This window comes from Mustela putorius, unplaced genomic scaffold, assembly GCF_011764305.1.
Source record: "Mustela putorius furo isolate JIRA1106 unplaced genomic scaffold, ASM1176430v1.1 tig00000487_pilon_pilon_pilon, whole genome shotgun sequence".
Classification (NCBI taxonomy): domain Eukaryota; kingdom Metazoa; phylum Chordata; class Mammalia; order Carnivora; family Mustelidae; genus Mustela; species Mustela putorius.
Window position 1 is genome coordinate 5,976,131 of NW_025421399.1, and position 20,432 is coordinate 5,996,562.

Sequence of the window (20,432 nt, forward strand, 5' to 3'; positions counted from 1 at the left end):
GTCATTTATGAATTGTGCATCTACTTTCCAACCTTATATATTATAATCTGAGGTTATAGATAGAGAGCCCTATAGGTAGAGTTTTATTTTTGAGGATTTTCTAGAGATGAACAAGAGTTTTAAAGTGTCTGTTTCCCATATTCAGAGAAATCTCTTTTCATAGTTAATTAGTAAGGAGGAACAGGGAGTCATCTGTAATATCATAAGGTTCTAATTTCTTCATAGAAATCCAGTCCAGCCCAGAACTCAAAGCAGCGTATTTCCCCCAAGTACATTTTTAACCATCCCTACTTATCAGTGGGCTTCTGGAAACAGTCTCAGATTCCCCTCATATTCATTCCCTCAACTCTGCAACTTTAAAAGACATATGCTTTTTTCTAAATATTTTGTATAAACAAGCTCCCACTTCTTTAGAAGAATCAGAATAAAAACCACTTTGGAAATACATTAAATGCTGAAGAGCTTCCATCATCATCGTCATCAGCTTACTCATTTAGAATGGATGTTTTGAATGCATGGAATGCAAGACTAAAGTTAAGGCAGTGAACAAAACAGACACAGTCCCTGCTGTTTTGTAGCCCACGTTCTTGTGGTGGGAGCAAGCCAATAAACAAACGTAATATGTCAGATCGTGATGAGTACTGAAAAGAGCTCCAGGAATTACATCTCCCCACATTGTCACTTCTTAGTCTCTCTTTCATCAAGTTTATGTTCAATATTTGGAAAATGTTACATATTGTTAGTAGGAAATTAGTGACTACACTTAAGAAGTAATCTCATTTTCAAGTCCATGATTTCGTGTCTATCTTAAGCAAAATGTAAATAAATCTTTTTTGTGCCTAAAGATGGGATATCTTCAAATTTATATTAAACCTTATAGAAGAAATGGCCCTTTAAATTAAAATTGATGTTGATGTTCAAGATTTGGAAAATGTTTAATATTATGAGTAGAAAATAAGTGATTATTTACACTTACTCAAGGAATATATTTTAAATTTCATGATTACTTTTTCCGTAAGCAAAATAGAAATGCACATGTTTGTGCTAGAGATAGGATAGTTTTAAGTTTATAGTGAATGTTGTATAAGAAATGGCACCTAAATATCCCAGTAATTATGCCATGTGTTACATTTTAAGTATATAAGTTTGTTCTTGGAAGCATAGAGCAGAAGCCAGCAATCTTACTTCTCACTATAACGGGCCAGTAAGCAGAAGCCTTTTCAGTAAGATTTTCAAATCAATTAGTATTTTGATGAAGTAAGCTAATATATGTGAATTAAAAGTGTCTGTGAAAAACCTCTTGATTTGATAGACAAAGTTCTTAGTGCCAGTTCTTGTACATCAGTAATTATCATTGGTATTTTCAGGACGTAATGTTAGGTGGGGAGGAGAGTGCAAAGGAGCAACTACGGGATGCTAACTTTCATGTAAGAAAGAAAGAGATATATGAAAATACATATGTATCTGCTTATTTGTACAAAAGAAATGCAGGAAGGATTAACCAGAAGAAAAAGATACTGGTTACCTAAAGCAGATTGGTGGGATGGAGAATAGAACGAAATGGGTTATGGAAATGGGGTGCCCATTAAGATGAAGAGAGATGTGGTGCTCCTTTGCATGTACCTATGTGTATAGCTGTGACTCCTAGAAACATAGTGATGTTTCACATACCCAGAGCATGATTAAAACCAACAAGTATGTTGGGGTTAGGGAAACCCAAAGTGGAATCCAAACATTTACAAATAAATCTCACTGTATTTCAAGATTTTATCCATTTTATTTAGAGTGAGAGAGAGTGCACACGTGTGAGCAGGGAGGGAGTAGAGGGAGAGAGAGAATCCCGTGCAGACTCCATGTTAAGTCTTGCTGAGTGTGGAGCCCAGTGCAAGGCTCTACCTCACAACGCTGAGGTCATGATCAAGATTTGGAGCCCAAATCAAGAGTTGGACGCTTAACCAGCTGAGCCACCCGGGTGCCCCAAACCTAACAGTATATCAAATGGGTAACATGACCATACCAAAGAACGCAGTTTAGAAGACAACATCTTGACTGTATACTGTAAGGCTAGACAAAAAGAGGTGTGCATAATGCTATATTCTGATGAATAAGTGTTTCTCACAGGAGCATGGTTAGCAATTCTGAAAATTCTTCGTGTATATATTAGAGAATGGATCGAGTAAATAAAAATATTGTAAATAGCAACCCCAGGTTTCTCATTGTTAGAGAAGGAAGTTAGCAAATGAGGAAAGGGGGGCGCCTGGGTGGCTCAGTGGATTAAGCCGCTGCCTTCAGCTCAGGTCATGATCTCAGTGTCCTGGGATCGAGCCCCGCATCGGGCTCTTTGCTCAGCGGGAGCCTGCTTCTCTCTCTCTCTCTGCCTGACTCTCCGCCTACTTGTGATTTCTCTCTCTGTCAAATAAATAAATAAAATCTTTAAAAAATAAAATAAATAAATAAATAAAAAAAACAAATGAGGAAAGGGAAATCCAAAGTGAGCCAGGTGGCACTGGATTGAAATCTAAGGTATCAGTGTATATTCACAATTTTTAATATGTATATCTGTATCTATAGCTACTTCTATAGATATATTTAGAGAGAGATACAGAAATATAGATGAATCTTTGTGTGTGAATTAGTGTATGTATGTGTATTTCCTAGCTCTCTCCACCAAGAGGGCCCCAAATCAAAGGCACTTCAATAGCACTAAGCACACCTACTGTTCAGATCTTGTTTTATAAACACCAATCTCCAGTAAAAGAAAGCAGGGCTCTGAAGAAGTTAAATGATGCCAGGTCGGGGGTAGAGTAAATTTAAGATGAGCCTGGAGCATGTTATGGTGCCAGAAAATAAGAAAGTGCTTTTAAAAAGATCGGGGGTGGGGAGGTTGGGGGACTTCTTGAAAGAACACAGATACCAACCTGGAAGGATTTCTAGGATTTCCAAGAAGAAAATCCTAATGGCTGAAGCTGGAGCAAAGTGACAACAAAATAAATATAGTACTGGATATAACTAATGGAATAAAATAATTCCATACTTAAAATCACTCAAGTAAACAAATGAGGCAGGAGGAAGGACAGCTCGCTCTTCCAGTAGAATTCCAATAGTAAATGTAGAAGGAAAAAGGGAGGAAATAGAGCATCACTCTCAGGCAAACACCTCATGGTAGTTGTTGCAGACAAGATCCACTGATAGATAATAAAATCATTGGGCAGAAATGTGAGGAGAAACAGGATTTGCATTGTCTCCAAGTGTCTTCCCCAAGATATTTATTAACTACTAAGAGAAAGAGAGTAACTTTATAGTAAACAAATCTGGCAGAAACCTTTACCTTAACCAAGGCGATCAAGGTCAGCATCACCAGTAACAAAACATGTCAACATCGCAGGCCCCATGATGGGATCCACTGAGAAGGATACAACACTGTTTTGGTGGTATTCTTGCCCAGAAATCTCAGTTGGATTATGAGGAAAACATTAGACAAACCCAAACTGACATTCACCAGAATAACTGATCAGAACTCTTACAGACTTACACTCACAGGAGTGTGAGGAGAAATAACAACTAAATGTGATAACGGGACGGAAAGAATCTTGGGACAGAAAAAGGACATTAGTGGAAAACTGGTAAAATTTGAATAATGCCTTTAGTTAGTAATGTTGTGCCAGTGTTATTTCCTAGGTTTGATAATTATGCTATGATTATATAATATATTAATAAAAAGAGAAGCTGGGTGAGGAATATACAGAAACTGTGTACTACTTTTGCAACATTTCTGTAAGTCTAAAATTAGTTCAAAATAAAAAGTTAAAAAATAAATAAAAGTCCTACTGCCAAAAAACCAAAAAAAAAGTAGATCTCCAAGCTGGAAAATTACTGAGGCAGAACCCAAGTCTGGAGGCTCTTCTTAGCCTCCAGCCCCAGGATAAGCATTAGAGTCAGAGTTGAGGGACTAGGAAAGGCAAGCAAAGGTCCTTACTCATACTAAACCTCCAGGTCCCTGGAAATATTAGAAGACACACTAAAGTGTTGGAAGGGATGTGCTGAGCTAGGAATCATTCAGGTGGGGATGAGGGACTTTAAGGAGTGATGAAAATGAGATCTGGAGTAAGAATATGAGAGCAGACCTGAAGGGAAAATTTAAATAGCACAAGTACCAGTCATTATGTAAATCAAGTTTTTATTTCCAGCAGAATTCCTGATAGTCAGAGCTGTCCTTTTCTTTATGTGAGATTAGCTTAATCCTGTCACAGATTATTCATTTCAAGTAGAAAACAGTCTTCGGAGAGTGAAGGTCTGGGATTTTTAACCAGAGCCTGACAGGTTTGCAGCCACTCAGTCATTTGATTTTGATGAGGATTATACTTCATCTTATTTCTTATATACAACACTAAATCAAAGCTTTTTAAATTTTTTTCTTTAAGATTTTATTTTTTAAGTAATCTCTACACCCAGTGTATGACTTAAACCCACATCCCCAAGCTCTAGTTTCATGTTCCACAGAATGAGCCAGCCAGGGGCCCCATATCAAAGTTTCTTTTTTTAAAAGATTTTATTTATTTAACAGAGAGAGAGAGAGATCACAAATTGGCAGAGGCAGGCCAAGAGAGAGGGGAGAAGCAGGCTCCCTGCTGAGCAGAGAGCCCGATGCAGGGCTCCATCCCAGGACCCTGAGATCATGACCTGAGCTGAAGGCAGAGGCTTAACCCACTGAGCCACCCAGGTTCCCCTTAAAGTTTCTTATACCCAAAGCTAGTCTTTTTTCTTTTGTCTATATAGCCTACAAACCTGCCTTTTTCTTTTTTCCCTCATAGGAGTAATCTAAAATTTACTTACTACTGGGGTGTCTGGGAGGCTGTGTCAGTTAAGTGTCCTACTCTTGATTTTGGCTCAGGTCATGATCTCACGGTCATGAGGTCAGGCCCTGCATCAGGCTCCGTGCCCAGTGTGGAACCTGTTTAAGATTCTCCTTTCCCTCTGCCCCTCCCTTCCTCTGCCTCTCTAAAAAAAATAAATAAGTAATATTTACTCTCTATCTTTCCCAAAGAATTAATATAATTCTGGTCATATCTGACATATTTTGACTAGAATTATTTTAATAAAAAGTCTAGGGATTTAACATTAGAAAAACTTTTCATGGAGAGAAATTAATAATAAAAGAGGCATAGCTGAAAATGAAATTTCAACAAATCATCATGAGAGACAAGAATTCAAGGAAAAAGATTCTGCCTGCTAATTTATTGGGGGTAGACTAATTCTGAATCATTTCCAAGAAGTTGACATGATAGTGATTGAACACAAGTGGCCATGGTAACTTTCTCAAAGCTGCAGGAAAAAATCGAATACCATTGAACACTGGTGCAATGAGAGACTGAAGAAAAAAACTACATTAGCAGACTTGTTTCATATTTGTATATACAGGAAAAGTCATAGATGATATCAACACACAATTTGGAGGAAGCACCAGCTAGGTTTGACAGATGAACCTGTGTTTGTTGGTTACTATGTGTACATGTTCTATGTACGTATACTACCAAACTGCTTTGAAATGTCTAGTAAATAATCTGTTTTGAGCCACAGTGCAAATTTCGTGAAAATGTTGAATGGTCTTTCTACCTGAATTCTCCAAAGCAGTCGAGACTTTATATTTGGAATGCTGAAGAAATATTTCAAACTAAAAGAAAGAAAGGTAGCCCCAGAAGGGGTAGCTTTAGCAGTGTCCTTTGTTAGATAAAATCTCATTCAGCCTAGAGCACAGATGATTTTTAATAAAATCAATAAGAGAAACCTCTTTCTAAATTTCATAATTTTTAATCTTAAAACTTCTATCCCATTACTTTAGGTAAATGGTAAGTTCAGCTGATTTGCTCAGCTTTGCTTCACCTCAACATGTGGAAGCTATCAAGGTAAAATATGATGAAAGTTCGTATTGATTCAGAGGTTTGCTATTTGCTCTTTATGAAGTGGATATTTGTATCCACGTGGATATAACCACCGACATTTCACTGTTCATTGAGAGGAGAGATCAGCTGCTGCTAGGTTTTCTCTTTGGCTCTTTACATTGTGCTTAAGAAAGGTCTAATAAAACAGTGACCAGTCTATCTAAAGGAAAGAGTGGAGATTTTTTAAATGTAACTTCTCACTTCCAATTCCAAATTATGATCACATCTCATTGCTTCACTCACAAACAATTTCTATCCTCAGCTGTCTATGGATAGTAACATTTCCCATATTAAATTTTTCTCTGTGTGCCCAATGAGAAAGATTTCCGGTGTTTAAAGAAAAAAAGTAACATTTCTAGTATTTGTTAAAGAGCAAGAATGACCTGTAGATCAGGAGTCTTTTCAAAATGGAACACTTTAGGGGTACCTGGGTGGCTCAGTCCTTAAGTGCCTGCCATCAGCTCGGGTCATGATCCCAGAGTCCTGGGATCGAGCCCCGCATCGGGCTCCCTGCATCTCCCTCCCTCTCCCACTCCCCCTGCTTGTGTTCCCTCTCTTGCTGTGTCTCTCTCTGTCAAATAAGTAATAAAATCTTTAAAAAAAAAAAACAAAACACAGAACACTTTGGTGGATGACTGCTCCCAGGGCAGTTTTCATCTGCCTAAAGGCACAAAGCCAGCAGCCAGAAAAGAAAGAGTCTACAGAACTTGGATGATGTTGATGACGATGGAGAGGGTGGGTAGGGCAATGATGGTGATGGCGGCAGCAGCCCACATCGCTGTGCATCTTCTTTGTGCTGAGCACCATTCCACGTGGTTTCCATACGTTCAGGCTGACTCTCCCCTGCCAGTTTCATGTTACCTCTTCAGTATTGTCACATCCGTGGGTAGTACTGAGCCAACAGAGTGCTGTAGATTAAAATCACCCTCTGCACTTAGTTTGAGGCAAAGAGAACAGCCAGAAGGTATGGAGTGAGCTCTGTGCAAGTTCAAACAAACCAACAAAAAACCCAGAGGTTAAAACCAGGCTCCAGCCAGACAGCCCAGATGGATGGATGCGATTAAGACTCACGCATTTTCTGAGTTCTTTGAATGTAAGACCTGCAGCTAACAAAAATCTCAGTCATTTCCTTTTTCCTGTCATCTAATTCTGGTTGTCTCTGGGCACTAGAAAATACTAATGATAATTCCTAAATCTGAATTATTTTTTATAAAGCTATTTACAACATTAATTTTAAAAAGTAAGGACTTAATAAGTTATATTGTTTATTGAGATTAACAAGGGTTTTCTGGGATCATTTTAGTCCTAACGCTTTGATACAAGATCAGACTTTCTCCTGTATGGTTCCATGCTGAATAAATATTAGATAAATGTACATCTTTATTCTCTCAGGCTTGTTTCCCATTTCTTAAAATCTAAAACCCAGATTCTGCAAAGGAATCTTATCATCCAAAATTCAGCTTGCATTTATAAATTTTAATGGTAAATTATATGTGTATACAGTAGAAATACTGTACCAAATTTCTGTCTCAGGTAAAACAGGCCGTTTCTGAGATAGCAGCTTTTGTTTTTACTTGAAAAAGTTGTGGAATGGGGAGACGGAAGACCGAGTTAGAGAACGATCCTACGGTAACCATGGCCACTGCTCTTGTTCCTGACAAACCTGTTGGCCCTTTCGTCTCTCTGCTCTAGGTGGTTGCCTATCACTATTGCCAAGCAGATAACGCCTACACCTGCCTGGTCCCAGAATTCGTCCACAATGTCGCTGCCCTGCTCTGCCGCTCACCTCAGCTGACGGCCTACCGGGAGCAGCTGCTTCGGGAGCCTCACTTACAAAGCATGCTGAGCCTTCGGTCCTGTGTCCAAGACCCCATGGCCTCCTTCCGGAGGGGAGTCCTGGAGCCCCTGGAGAATCTCCACAAAGGTACAAATGGGGAGCTCAGAAGGCAAAAGGTGGAAGCTTGGGAGCCCAAGTTTACCTAGAGCGTGTCCTAGAAATGATGATTTTTATCACATTGCCAAAACCCAGTGTACCATAACTGATGTCCCACAGGATACAGTTAACAGAGAAAAGATTTTACTTGAAAAAATGAAAATTCCTACAGGAACTGCTACTTCTTTCCTCCTTTCCTCTAAAAATTCTCATTCTTGCTTCCAAGTAGAATACATTTTTCTTGTACTCAAGGTAGTAGAGCTTCTAGTCCTCTCTGTAGAGTTCAAAAAAACCAGTACAGCCATGGCCCCCCACTCCATGTTGTAGAGTTCGTGTGGTTAGAAACCTCCTCATCATAATGTTTGGGGTTTTTTTTTTTTTTTCACTCCATAGTCAGGTAAAATGAAATGGCGTCTATGGCTACACAACTCTGTGTATGTCCTAAACCTCAGCTTTCCACAAAAAACTATGTAAAGGGTATTTAAGATATGTTTAAGAAATGGGGGGGATAAAATGGAATCCCATCTCCCTCGTATTCATGCCCTTCTTCCCTCTTCCCTCTGCAACTCTGGTGTCAGCTGTGGCCTATGCCCAAGCATCCCCTCCTTCACCCGTGTCTACCCCATCCCCGTAACAGTGTTTTATCAGTGCTGGAGGCCAGAGAGAAGGACTCGAGCGAGCATGAGGTTCCTGAGCAGTCATGTTTATTCCTAAGAGATGTACATCTTTCTTGAAGGTTTTGGAGGTGCTCAGTAAGAAAAAATGATTATAACTGCCTTTCTCCTGGCCACCATCTTTAGTTATTTCAACCTCCATACTAGTTACTTGGATATCAGAGTTTCTCTTCTCAACTTTCCATACCTCCACTACCTACCTATTAACTTCTCTGTACCCTAAACCTTGGAATTTCTCCACAGATGTTTTAAAGCCTATTTTCTGTACGGTCAATCTACATCCTGCTAATTCTGCCTTCATGATGTTTCTCCCATCCATTAGTCTCATATTCATTCCTGCCATTGTCACTCAAAGGCCATTCAGTTGCTCATGGCATCATGTCTGTACTACTACCCTTCCTGGTCCCTTCCTGGTCTTCTCTGGTTTGGGGGTTTAGTGCTGCTTTCACATCATAGCACACTTAGAAAATGATAAAAATTTGTATAGCATACCGAGATTAAAAAAATCACAACTCCTTATAGCTAGACATGACTGGCCTTGAGGTTACAACTGTGCTAAACCCCAGAGCCCTGGGGGCTAAAGAGATTCATTTTTAAGTACACCTCTAACCCGTTCTTGACATAACCTGGTAGGGAGGCTCTGCCCTAGCCTCTGCATCCTGTAGACTTTCTGTGCTGCTTCCAAATAAAGCTTCATAAAGTATCACTCTCATCACTTAATTTCTCTGTTCAGAAACCTAACTATTGCTTACTGAATTAACTTCCAGCTTCTTAGTCTAGTGTGTAAGGTTCTTGATAGCCTGGGTCCAACCCGCTTTCCAGCCTTCCTGTATACTTTTACCTGTATGAATCCTGTGTTCACATGCGAAATACTCATTAGTTCTTAAACACTCACGTACATATTCCTACCTCCATACATTTGCTCATTGTTCCATTTCTTGTTATGCCTTCTGCTTAATCTCTATTAGAATTCTACCCATCTTTCAACAACCAGCTTAAATGCCACCTTGTTCATAAGAGGCCTAATGATCCCCCTGCCAGCCTCTAGTCAGATACAGTATTCTTCCACATTGATATCAGGGCGGGGTTTTTTTTTGTATTTTTATTTAGAGTATACTTAACATATTATTATATGCATAGTAAGGATTTAAAATTTTATTACTAACATTTATTGAACTATATGTCAGATACTATACTTTGTGCTTTATAAGAATTAGTTATTTCTATACCTGTCCTATCCCTTCGATTAATTATCTGCTACTGAAGTTAGGAACCTTTTCTCATTCATCTTATATACTTCAATGTGGTTACGTCACCTTGAACACAGTGGGCATTTCAGGAAATAAAGTTTGAACAAATGAGTGAACATAGAAATTACTCACATACTGAGTACCTTGAAGGAAGGACAGTGATACAAAGATCTACATCTTATAGCTCATTCAAGGAGAATATCCAAATGCTTGCAGGTTCAGCTCTAGATTGTTAGCCATGACGCACGTGTTTCAGTTTTGCTTCTCATGTAGGTCTCCATAAACAGCTTTATAGCCTTATTGACGAATATTGTTCTAAATGAATTTAATTATTCCATCTGATTCCCATGTTCTTACTTTTAAGACAAAATCCTTGTCATGAGCAATAGCTGTAAACAGAATTTATAAAGTAAATGAAATACTAAAAATTATTTTATCAGCCAGTAAGAGGGCAGGAAAGAAAAACAGAATAAAGATTGTTTTCAGGCAGCTCTTTCTGCCTAAAAAGGTCCCTTCCACATGCTTTAATAGAACCACCTTTTTTTTAACGCGTGCACGCGTGCACACACACACACACAATTTTAAATTGAACAAGTGGAAATCAAAGGCACAGCTTAAAGAATATAGTCAGCGATATCATAGAAGTGTATGGTGACAGATGGTAGCTCCACTGGTGGTAAGCATAGCATAACATATAGAGAAGTTGAACTACATCATAAGCCTGAAACTAATGTAACATTGTGTGTCAACTATATTCAAATTTTAAAAAAATTTTAATTAAAATTTTTTAAAAACAAATATAAGAAAATAAAATGGTATTGTGTTAGGCTGCTAAAAGAAGCAGTAAGTCAAGCAGAGAAAGAAAAATACTGTATGATCTCACTTATATGTGGAATCTAAAAAAAACAAAACCAAAACCAAAATAAAACAAACAAACAAACAAAAAAAGCCAATCTCATAGATCCAAAGAGGGGATTGATGGTTGCCAGAGGTGGGGTATGGGGAAGGGGGTCAAAAAAAACTTCCAGTTATAAAATTTATAAGTCATGGAAAAATACAGCTTGTGACTATATTTAATAATAATGTATTGCACATTTTTAACTTGCTGAGAGAGTAAATCTTTAAAGTTCTCATTACAAGAAAAGAAAGTGTGTAATTGTGTAAGGTGATAGATGTTAACAGACTTGTGGTTTTCATTTTATAATGTATGCAAATATCGAATCATTATGCTATAAAACTGAACCAAAAACACAAAATCAAATTAAACTTTTTTAAAAAGCAAAATGCTATACTTAAAGTCAATCATATCAATAATTACATTACATTTAAATGGACTAAGCATTTCTGTTAAAAGGCAGAAACCCCTTTTTTTGAATAAAAAGCAAGACCCAACAATATGCTATCTATAAGAGAGGTCATCTGACTACAAAGACACAGATTGGAAGTGAAAGGATAGAGAATATATATAATCACGGAGCATAAGAAGGCTGGAGTGGATGTATTAATGTGAGACAGAGCAGACTTCAAGACAAGAAGTGTAACCAGAGGGCCATTTGATAAACATGAAAGGACCAATTTCTGGAAAGATAAAATAATCCTAATGTATATATACCTAATAACAGAGGCTCAAATTACATGAATCATTGTCAAATCACTGTATTGTACACCCAAAATGAATATAACATTGTATGTCAACTGTACTTTACTAATACATATTTTTCAGAAGAATGAAGAAATTATTTCAAATAAGTTTTTTTTTATTTTTTTTTATAAACATATAATATATTTTTATCCCCAGGGGTACAGGTCTGTGAATCGCCAGGTTTACACACTTCACAGCACTCACCATAGTCAAATAAGTTTTTTAAGTAAAAAAAAAAATACATGAGTCAAAAACTAACAGAACTAAAGAGATAAACAGGAAAATAATCATAGCTGGTGATTTTAACACCTCTCAATAAGTGTAAGAACAAGCAGATAAAAACCAAGTGTGTAGAAGATTTCAATGACACTGTCAACCAGCCTGATCCACTTACCATTTATAGACTACTACCCAATAACTGCAGAATATATATTCTTCTTGAGTGCATGAGGACCATATTCTGGGCCATAAAACCAAGTTGGAAGGTTTCTTTGCTTTTCTTTCTTTCTTTTTTTTTTTAAGACTTATTATTTATTTGACAGAGAATGAGAGAAAGTACAAGCAGGGGAAGCAGCAAGTAGAGGGTGAAGCAGACTCCCCACTGAGCAGGGAGCTGGTGCAGTGCTCAATCCCAGGGCCCTGGACCATGACCTGAGCTGAAGGCAGACACTCAACTGACTGAGCCACCCAGGTGCCCCTAGTCTAAAGGTTTCAAAAAATTAAAATCTTATAGAAAATGTTATCTGACATAATGGAATTAAATGAGAAATCAATACAAATAAAATCCCCAAATATTTAGAAATTTAACAACATGCTTCTAAATAACCTATAAGACAAAGAAGAAATCACAGAGGAAATGATAAAGTATCTCAAAATGAGTAGTGTAAAATCAATGTCTAAGTTTCTGACTTCATAAACTAGAAAAAAATGAGGAAAATAAACCCAGAGTAAGCAGAAAGAAAATAACAGTTAAAACAAGGACATCAATAAATAGAAAAAAAATTAATATTTAAAATGAATAAACCTCTAGCAAGACTGATCAAGAAAATGAGGGAAAAAAACTCAAATTAACATCATATATAAAAGGGAGATAGCTTTATAGTTCCTATAGACATTAAAAGAAAAATAAGGGATTTTTATAAACATGTTGTTGTTTTTTTTTCCATGGGGCTCAATCCCAGGACCTTGGGATCATGATCTGAGCTGAAAGCAGATACTTAACCATCTGAGCCACTCAGGTATCTCTATAAACATCTTCATAACATAAATTCAACAACATAAACTGGACAAATCCTCTAAAAAATACAGTTTACTGGGGCACCTGGGTGGCTCAGTGGGTTAAGCCTCTGCCTTCAGCTCAGATCATGATCTCAGGATCCTGGGATCAAGCCCCTCATCGGGCTCTTTGCTCAGTGGGGACCCTGCTTCCCCCTCTGTCTGTCTGCCTCTCTGCCTATTTATGATCTCTCTCTCTCAAATAAATAAATTTAAAAAAAAATACAGCTTACTGAAAGTGACTCAAGGGGAAATAGACAACCTGAATAGCCCTTATCTATTTAATTTAATTTGTAATTTAAAAGGAAAAAAAATCTTCAAAAAACTCCAGGCTCACATGGTTTCACTGACGAATTGTTTTCAACATTTAAAGAAGAAATAATATTTCTGCAAAACTAATAAAATTCAAAAATATAAAGAAATATATCATACATATGTCTTCAGAAAACTAGAGGAGACAAACATTTCTAAACCTGTTTTATTAGGTAAGTGTTACACTGAAACCAAAATACAGTAAGGATCTCATAATAAAAGAAAATTATAGGTCAGTATTCCTCATGACTGTAAGAACAAAGTCCTGAAAAGACTGATAGCAAATCAATTAGTCTTACTTGATCAAGAATGAAATGTTAGTTTAACATTTGAAAATTTAGGGCTCTCTGCTCAACAGGGAGCCTGCTTCCCCCCTCCCCCCCGCACCTGCCTCTCTGCCTACTTAAAAGCTCTCTGTCAAATAAATTAAAAAAAAAAATCTTAAAAAAAAATTGAAAATTCATCAGTGTAATTCATCATATTAACAATAAATGAGAAAATTTATATGTCTTTATATAAATTTATATAAAATATATGCATACATAATCTTTTCAATAAATGCAATAAAGCATTTGACCAAATATTATAATTAACAAAACTTTCTACAAACTAAGAATAGGAGAAAACTTAGTCTAATAAAGGAAAACTCCAAAAAACCTACAGCTAACAATGAAATGTTAAGTATTTTCCCCCTAATAGCGAGGAACAAGACAAGAATATTCCTTCACTCACACCATTTACCTTATACTCAACATTCCACTGGTAGTCCAAGCTAGCGCAAGAAGAAAACAAACAAGCAAATAGTAAAGATTGGAAAGGAAGAAATAAAACTGTCTTTATTTGTAGATTGTTTACCTAAAATACTCTCAGGAATCCACAAAAGAAAAAATAAACCTACTAGAACTAATAATAAATATAGAACTCCAGGCTGTAAGGCCAATATGCATATATCTATTGTATTTTTATACTGGCAGAAAACAGTTGAAAATTGAATCTTAAAAAATAGTGTGGCAGGGTACCTGGGTGGCTCAGTTGGTTAAGTGACTGCCTTCGGCTCAAGTCATGATCCTGGAGTCCTGGGATTGAGTCCCACATTGGGCTCCCTGCTCCACGGGGAGTCTACTTCTCCCTCTGGCCCTCTAATGCTCTCTCTCACTCTCTCTGTAAAATAAATAGATAAAATCTTTTTTTAAAAAGTAGTTTGGGGGTTGTTTTTTTTTAAGCTTCTTTATGTAAGTAATCTTTTTACACCCAACATGAGGCTTGAACTCATAACCCTGAGATCAAGAATCACACGCTTCTCCAACTGAGCCAGCCAGTTCCCCGGTAGTGTGGCAGTTTTAAAAGATGGCTGTAAATTCTTTGGCATTCCTCCTAACCAGAGTTGGGGGTCTTTGTCTCCTCCTCTTGAATTTTTTTTAGCAGGCTTGTGACTGCTTCAACCAATAGAATACTGCAAGCAGATGTTAGGTGACATCTTGAGGGTAGGTCATAAATGTCCACACAGCTTTCATCTTGTTCACTGAAACACTTGCTTTTGGAGGATTGCATTGTCATGTAAGAAGTAAAGAAGTACCAACACTTAAGTGTTCTGGTTGACTAGCCCTGACGTGGGAGTTTTTGTTCCAGGTGATTTCAGCCCACAGCCATTTGAGTAACCCCTACAGGTCTGATGCAGCAGTAGTTAACTATAACAAACAATATTTTTATTTTATTTTATTTTATTTTTTCAGTGTTGCAAGTTTCATTGTTTATGCACCATACCCAGTGCTCCATCCAATACATGCCCTCCACAGTACCCACCACCAGGCTCACCCATCCCCCCACCCCCACCCCTCCAAAACCTTACTTGGTTTCTCAGAGTCCATAGTCTCTCATGCTTCCTCTCCTCCTCCAATTCATCCCAATTCACTTTTCCTTTCCTTCTGCTAATGTCCTCCGTGCTATTCGTTATGCTTCACAAGTAAGTGAAACCATATGATAATTGACTTTCTCTGTTTGGCTTATTTCACTCAAGATAATCTCTTCTAGTCCCGTCCATGTTGATACAAAAGTTGGGTATTCATCCTTTCTGATGGCTACACAATATTCCATTGTATATATGGACCGTATCTTCTTTATCCATTCGTCTATTGAAGGGTATCTTGGCTCTTTCCACAGTGGTAATTGTGGCCATTGCTGCTATGAACATTGGGGTAAAGATGGCCCTTCTTTTCACTACATCTATATCTTTGTGGTAAATATGCAGTAGTGCAATTGCAGGGTTATAGGGTAGCTGTATTTTTAATTTTTGAGGGATCTCCACACTGTTTTCCAAGGTGGCTGCACCACTGGAACAGAGTAGAGAGTCCAGATATGGACCCTCAACTCTATGGTCAAATAATCTTTGACAAAGAGGAAAAGATATCCAGGGGAAAAGACAGTCCCTTTCAATAAATGGTGCTGGGAAGATTGGACAGCTATGTATAGAGGAATGAAACTCAACCATTCTTTTACACCCTACACAAAGATAAACTCGAAATGAATGAAAGACCTCAACGTGAGGCAGAAATCTATCAAAATCCTAGAGGAGAACACAGGCAGTATCTTCTTAGACATCAGCCATAGCAACTTCTTTCAAGACATGTCTCCAAAGGCAAAGGAAACAAAAGCAAAAATGAACTTTTGAGACTTATCAAGATAAAAAGCTTCTGCACAGCAAAGGAAACAGTCAACAAAACAAAGAGGCAACCCACGGAATGGGAAAAGATATTCTCAAATGACACTATAGACAATATTTTATGTAGTGTCAAAGTAATTAAGAAAAAACTTAAGATGATAAGGCCTCCTCAGTGAAAGCTACAAAACATTTTAGAGTGAAATTACAGAACTTAGTAAATGGAAATATACCTAGTTTGTAGATTAGAATTTTTCCCCCACACTGGTCTATAGAGTCAACATAATCTAAAGACACTTCACAAAAGAAGATACCAAGTGCGCCTACAAGCACAAGAAAAGATGTTTAACATCATTAGTCATCAGGAAAATGCAAATTAAAAACACAGTGAGACCCCACTTTACTCCCACTAGAATAGGTTAAAATGTTTTAAGTCAAGCATCAAATGTTGGTGATGGTGATGAGCAGCTGGAACTCTCACATGATGCTGGTGGGAGTGTAAGATGGTACAACTACTTTGGAAATCTGGCAGTTCTTTATAAAGTTAAATATAAATCTGCTTTATGACCAAGAAATTCTATGCCTATGTATTTACCCAAAAGAAATGAAAACATTACCCCTGGGGATAAAAATATATGTTTATAAAAAATAAAAAATTAAAAAAAAAAAAAAAAAAAAAAAAAGAAATGAAAACATATGCCTACAAAAAGACTTGTACAACAATGTTCATAGCAGCTTTATTCATAATAGTTAGAAACTGGATACAACCCAAATGTCCTTCAACAGAATGGATAAACAAGTTGTTGTATAGTCACTCAATGGAATACTTCATAATATTAAAAAGAAACAAACTAATAATATATATAATAATGTGTATATAATAATATGCTCAACATTTATAGAGGAATCTCAATATCATGTTAAGCAAAAGAAACAAGTGTATATAGTCTATGGTGATAGAAGAGTGATTGCCTATTAAAGACTGACTGGGAGGGAATCTAAGAAATTTCTGGAATGATGAAAATGTTTTATATTTTGATTGGCATGTTAGTTACATGATTTACATATATTTATCAAAACTGATCAAAGTGTGCAGTTAAGATCTTCCCAATTAACTCTAAGTAAATTTTATCACAATAATTTTAAGATAGATTTTTTTTTTATGAATAGACATTCACAACTTTATTAAGGATTCTGAGAAGTTGGACATTTCTAAGTTCATGAGAATCACACACACATACACACATTTATGAAGATATATGTAATACACATATATAACTTTCATTTGGGGTTGAGAGAAAGCAGTGTATTAAAATTAGCTACTGTTGGGGCGCCTGGGTGGCTCAGTGGTTTAAGCCGCTGCCTTCGGCTCAGGTCATGATCTCGGGGTCCTGGGATCGAGTCCCACATCGGGCTCTCTGCTCGGCGGGGAGCCTGCTTCTCTCTCTCTCTCTCTTTCTCTCTCTCTCTCTGCCAGCCTCTCTACCTACCTGTAATCTCTCTCTGTCAAATAAATAAATAAAATCTTAAAAAAAAAATTAGCTACTGTTAATGATTCATTAAGATATTTTATTTATAATTTATGATGACTGCTTCTAAAGATTATCAGAACCACTGTCTTTAGAGACAGAAGGGATAAAAGATTTGCTGCCCATTATTTTGAAATTTGTCTAACTAGGTTCTCTCTCATATACCCTCTAACATGATTATATCAGATATACTTAGTTCTCATTTCTAAGACCAGTTTAGTAGGATTTCATGAAACATAATGCTTTTTCTTCTATTTTTTTTTTCTGAATAAGAAAGGTGCATTTGATTGTATTCTGTAATTGATTGTATTGTTCCTAAGTCTCTGTCATTTGGTTAGATTATAAGGTCATCTCTTTGCATTTAAACTACTTGTTATAACCATTTAATAAAGAAATCCCAGGACAGAATCTGTGGTGATCCTTAGGGAAAGATGTCCAACAGAATCACCAACACGGCCAGTGATTCTAGGCACAGAGACATGAAGAATTAAGATAGATTATTTTTAAAGGTAGCTGAAGCTTTCTTTCCGGGGAAGTTCAGTGGAAAACATTTTCAGTTTAGATTCAGAAGCTAGATTTCAAATTGTACATTTTTCTTTTAAAAAATGAAGTCATGGGGCTCCTGGGTCGCTCAGTCAGTTAGACATCTGTCTTTGGTTGAGGTTGTGATCCCAGAGTCCTGGGATCGAGTCCTGCATTGGGTTCCCTGCTCAATAGGTAGTCTGCTTCTCCCTTGCCCCGTTAGTATGCGCTGTCGCACGCTCGCTCTCTCTCGCTTGCTCACTCTCTCAAATAAACAAATAAAATCTTTTTTTTTTAAATAGAAGTATTTTCTTTTTTTTCTTTCTTTCTTTTTTTTTTTTTTAAGATTTTATTTAATTATTTGACAGAGAGAGATCACAAGTAGGCAGAGAGGCAGTCAGAGCGGGGGAAGCAGGCTCCCTGCTGAGCAGAGAGCCCAATGTGGGTCTTGATCCCAGGACCCTGAGATCATGACCTGAGCCAAAGGCAGAGGCTTAACCCCCTGAGCCACCCAGGTGCCCCTAAATAGAAGTATTTTCACAATAACTCTAAGGTTCTACAAGGGTAGTGACAAAAACACATACAGGGATGCCGGAGTGGCTCAGCTGTTTCAACATCCGATTCCTGATTTTGTCCCAAGTCATGATCTCAGGGTCATGAAATTGAGCCCCATCCCCCCCACCATTGGGCTTTGCACTGGGAATGCAGCCAGCGTAAGATTCTCTCTCTCCCCCTCCCTGCACATATGTGCAGCCTCTCTAAGGAAATATATATATATATATATATATATATATATATATTTTTTTTTTTTTTAATAACAAAACACATACATGCAAAACAAATGGAAAAGTTTTGCAGTTTCCTGGTGAGCTCTTGCTTCAGCCACCGATATGCAATGAAAGGAGATACTAATTTGTTATCACAACTAAAAGGAAGATAATTCACATGTAATGTGCAGCTTTTCTGAACAAAAAATGTTGTCTGATATGAGCCTTCCTTTCACTTTTGATAATTCCTACACAGTATACCAGTAAAATCCCATGCAGTAGAATTTAGTTCTGACTATTGTACTAGCTACCAACTCTTCTCTTGCAGTCCCTGTCCTTCTTTTTTTTTTTTTTAAAGATTTTATTTGTTTATTTGACAGACAGAGATCACAAGTAGGCAGAGAGGCAGGCAGAGAGAGAGAGAGGGAAGCAGGCTCCCTGCTGAGCAGAGAGCTGGATGCGGGACTCGATCCCAGGACCCTGAGATCATGACCTGAGCTGAAGGCAGCAGCTTAACCCACTGAGCCACCCAGGCGCCCAGTCTCTGTCCTTCTTATTTCTCTCAAATTCCTAGGTACAGAGTCTCAGAATAGGGGTGCTAAGCACATGAGTTCCAGCATTTGTTAAGTGTACGTATAAGCAAGGGCAGTAGGGAATCCCTGGTGAATACAGTTTTACAAGGAAATAAAAACAAAGGTTAAAGGGCTTAGAAGCTTTTCCAGGGACTTGTCAGCTAGAACAGTGGCTTCTAAGCACCAGTCCCTTCAAAGTTTTCATTAGTCCATTAACAAAATAAGAAAACAAACAGCCTAGAATTTGTGTGAATATAGTTTGGTATATACATGTATGTAAAGGAGAGATTACATCTTTCCTTTTTTTTTTAATATTAAAGTATTTTTATACTATGAACTAATGGTGATAGTAGATGGTAATTGCACTTTAAATGTTCTTACTGGTAGGATGCCTGGCTGGCTTAGTAGGTAGAGCACAGCACGTGACTCTTGAACCTTGGGGTCGTTAGTTCAAGCATCATGTTGAGTATAGGGTGTCCTTTAAAAAAAAAATAATAAATAAATAAATAAGAAACAGCAATCCTTTGTTGGTCCCCAATTTTTTTTTAATTTTTGTCTGTAAAACCTTTTAAAGCTACTGATTATAGAGTATGTATTTAAAGAACCTGCAGAAATTTGGAAATGAGCATGCAGAAGCATTCTGTAAGGCTAGTTGCATTTGAGAGGTGAAAGCTAAATATCATTAAGTCCTCATCTCTTAAATTTACAACTGAGATACCTTATTTAGCAGAGGAAAAGGAAATTTTTTAGGAATACTTCTCATTGTTTTACAGTGTTAGTACCATTTGGAAATCTTTTGCATTTATTCTTAACCCTAAAAAAAGTAATCCTAGATAAACATGATATCCTTATTTCTTAACAGATGAAATATTTTTGATACTTCCTTTATATCACCTGTATTAATAGGTGACTTCTAAGTAACCTCTTCAAGGAAGCAAATCTCCAAAAAAGGGAAAAAATAGCCAAGACTGAGAACAATATAATTATCATAAGTGGAACATACTTCCTTTTTAAAAAAATAAAAAAGAAAGAAATGATACATTGTCTACTTTACTCTTGGCATGAGTAACATAATCTACTGGGAATTTATGCAAATAAAAATGTGATTTTTACCAGCTATGGAATTATCTCATTCATTAAAATGTCCAGATCACATTTTAGAGCGTGTTCTTGATCTTTATGCTTAAGAATGTGTTTGAAATGTTTTTCCCAAAGAAAATCCCAGCAAATGCATTATCACCAGACTTTTTCTTCACTGGAAGATCATGGCTTTTTGACAAAGTAGTCTGGTGAAGTTAAGGGAGATGTAGTTGAAGTTGGGAGGCAGTGATGTGCTGATAAAATTTTAACAGCCAGCTGGA

The 20,432-nt window shown here is 37.1% G+C and overlaps 1 protein-coding gene across 6 annotated transcripts in view; it reads left to right on the top strand.

The window, feature by feature from the left end:
- TANC2 (tetratricopeptide repeat, ankyrin repeat and coiled-coil containing 2) overlaps nt 1-20,432 on the top strand; it is a 364,817-nt gene that overhangs the window by 274,936 nt on the left and 69,449 nt on the right. For all 6 annotated transcript variants that reach the window (XM_004749221.3, XM_004749222.3, XM_004749224.3 and 3 more), the window contains one exon: nt 7,632-7,863. In XM_004749221.3, coding sequence (XP_004749278.1) covers nt 7,632-7,863 — 232 coding nt within the window. The remainder of the gene's footprint in view (nt 1-7,631; nt 7,864-20,432) is intronic.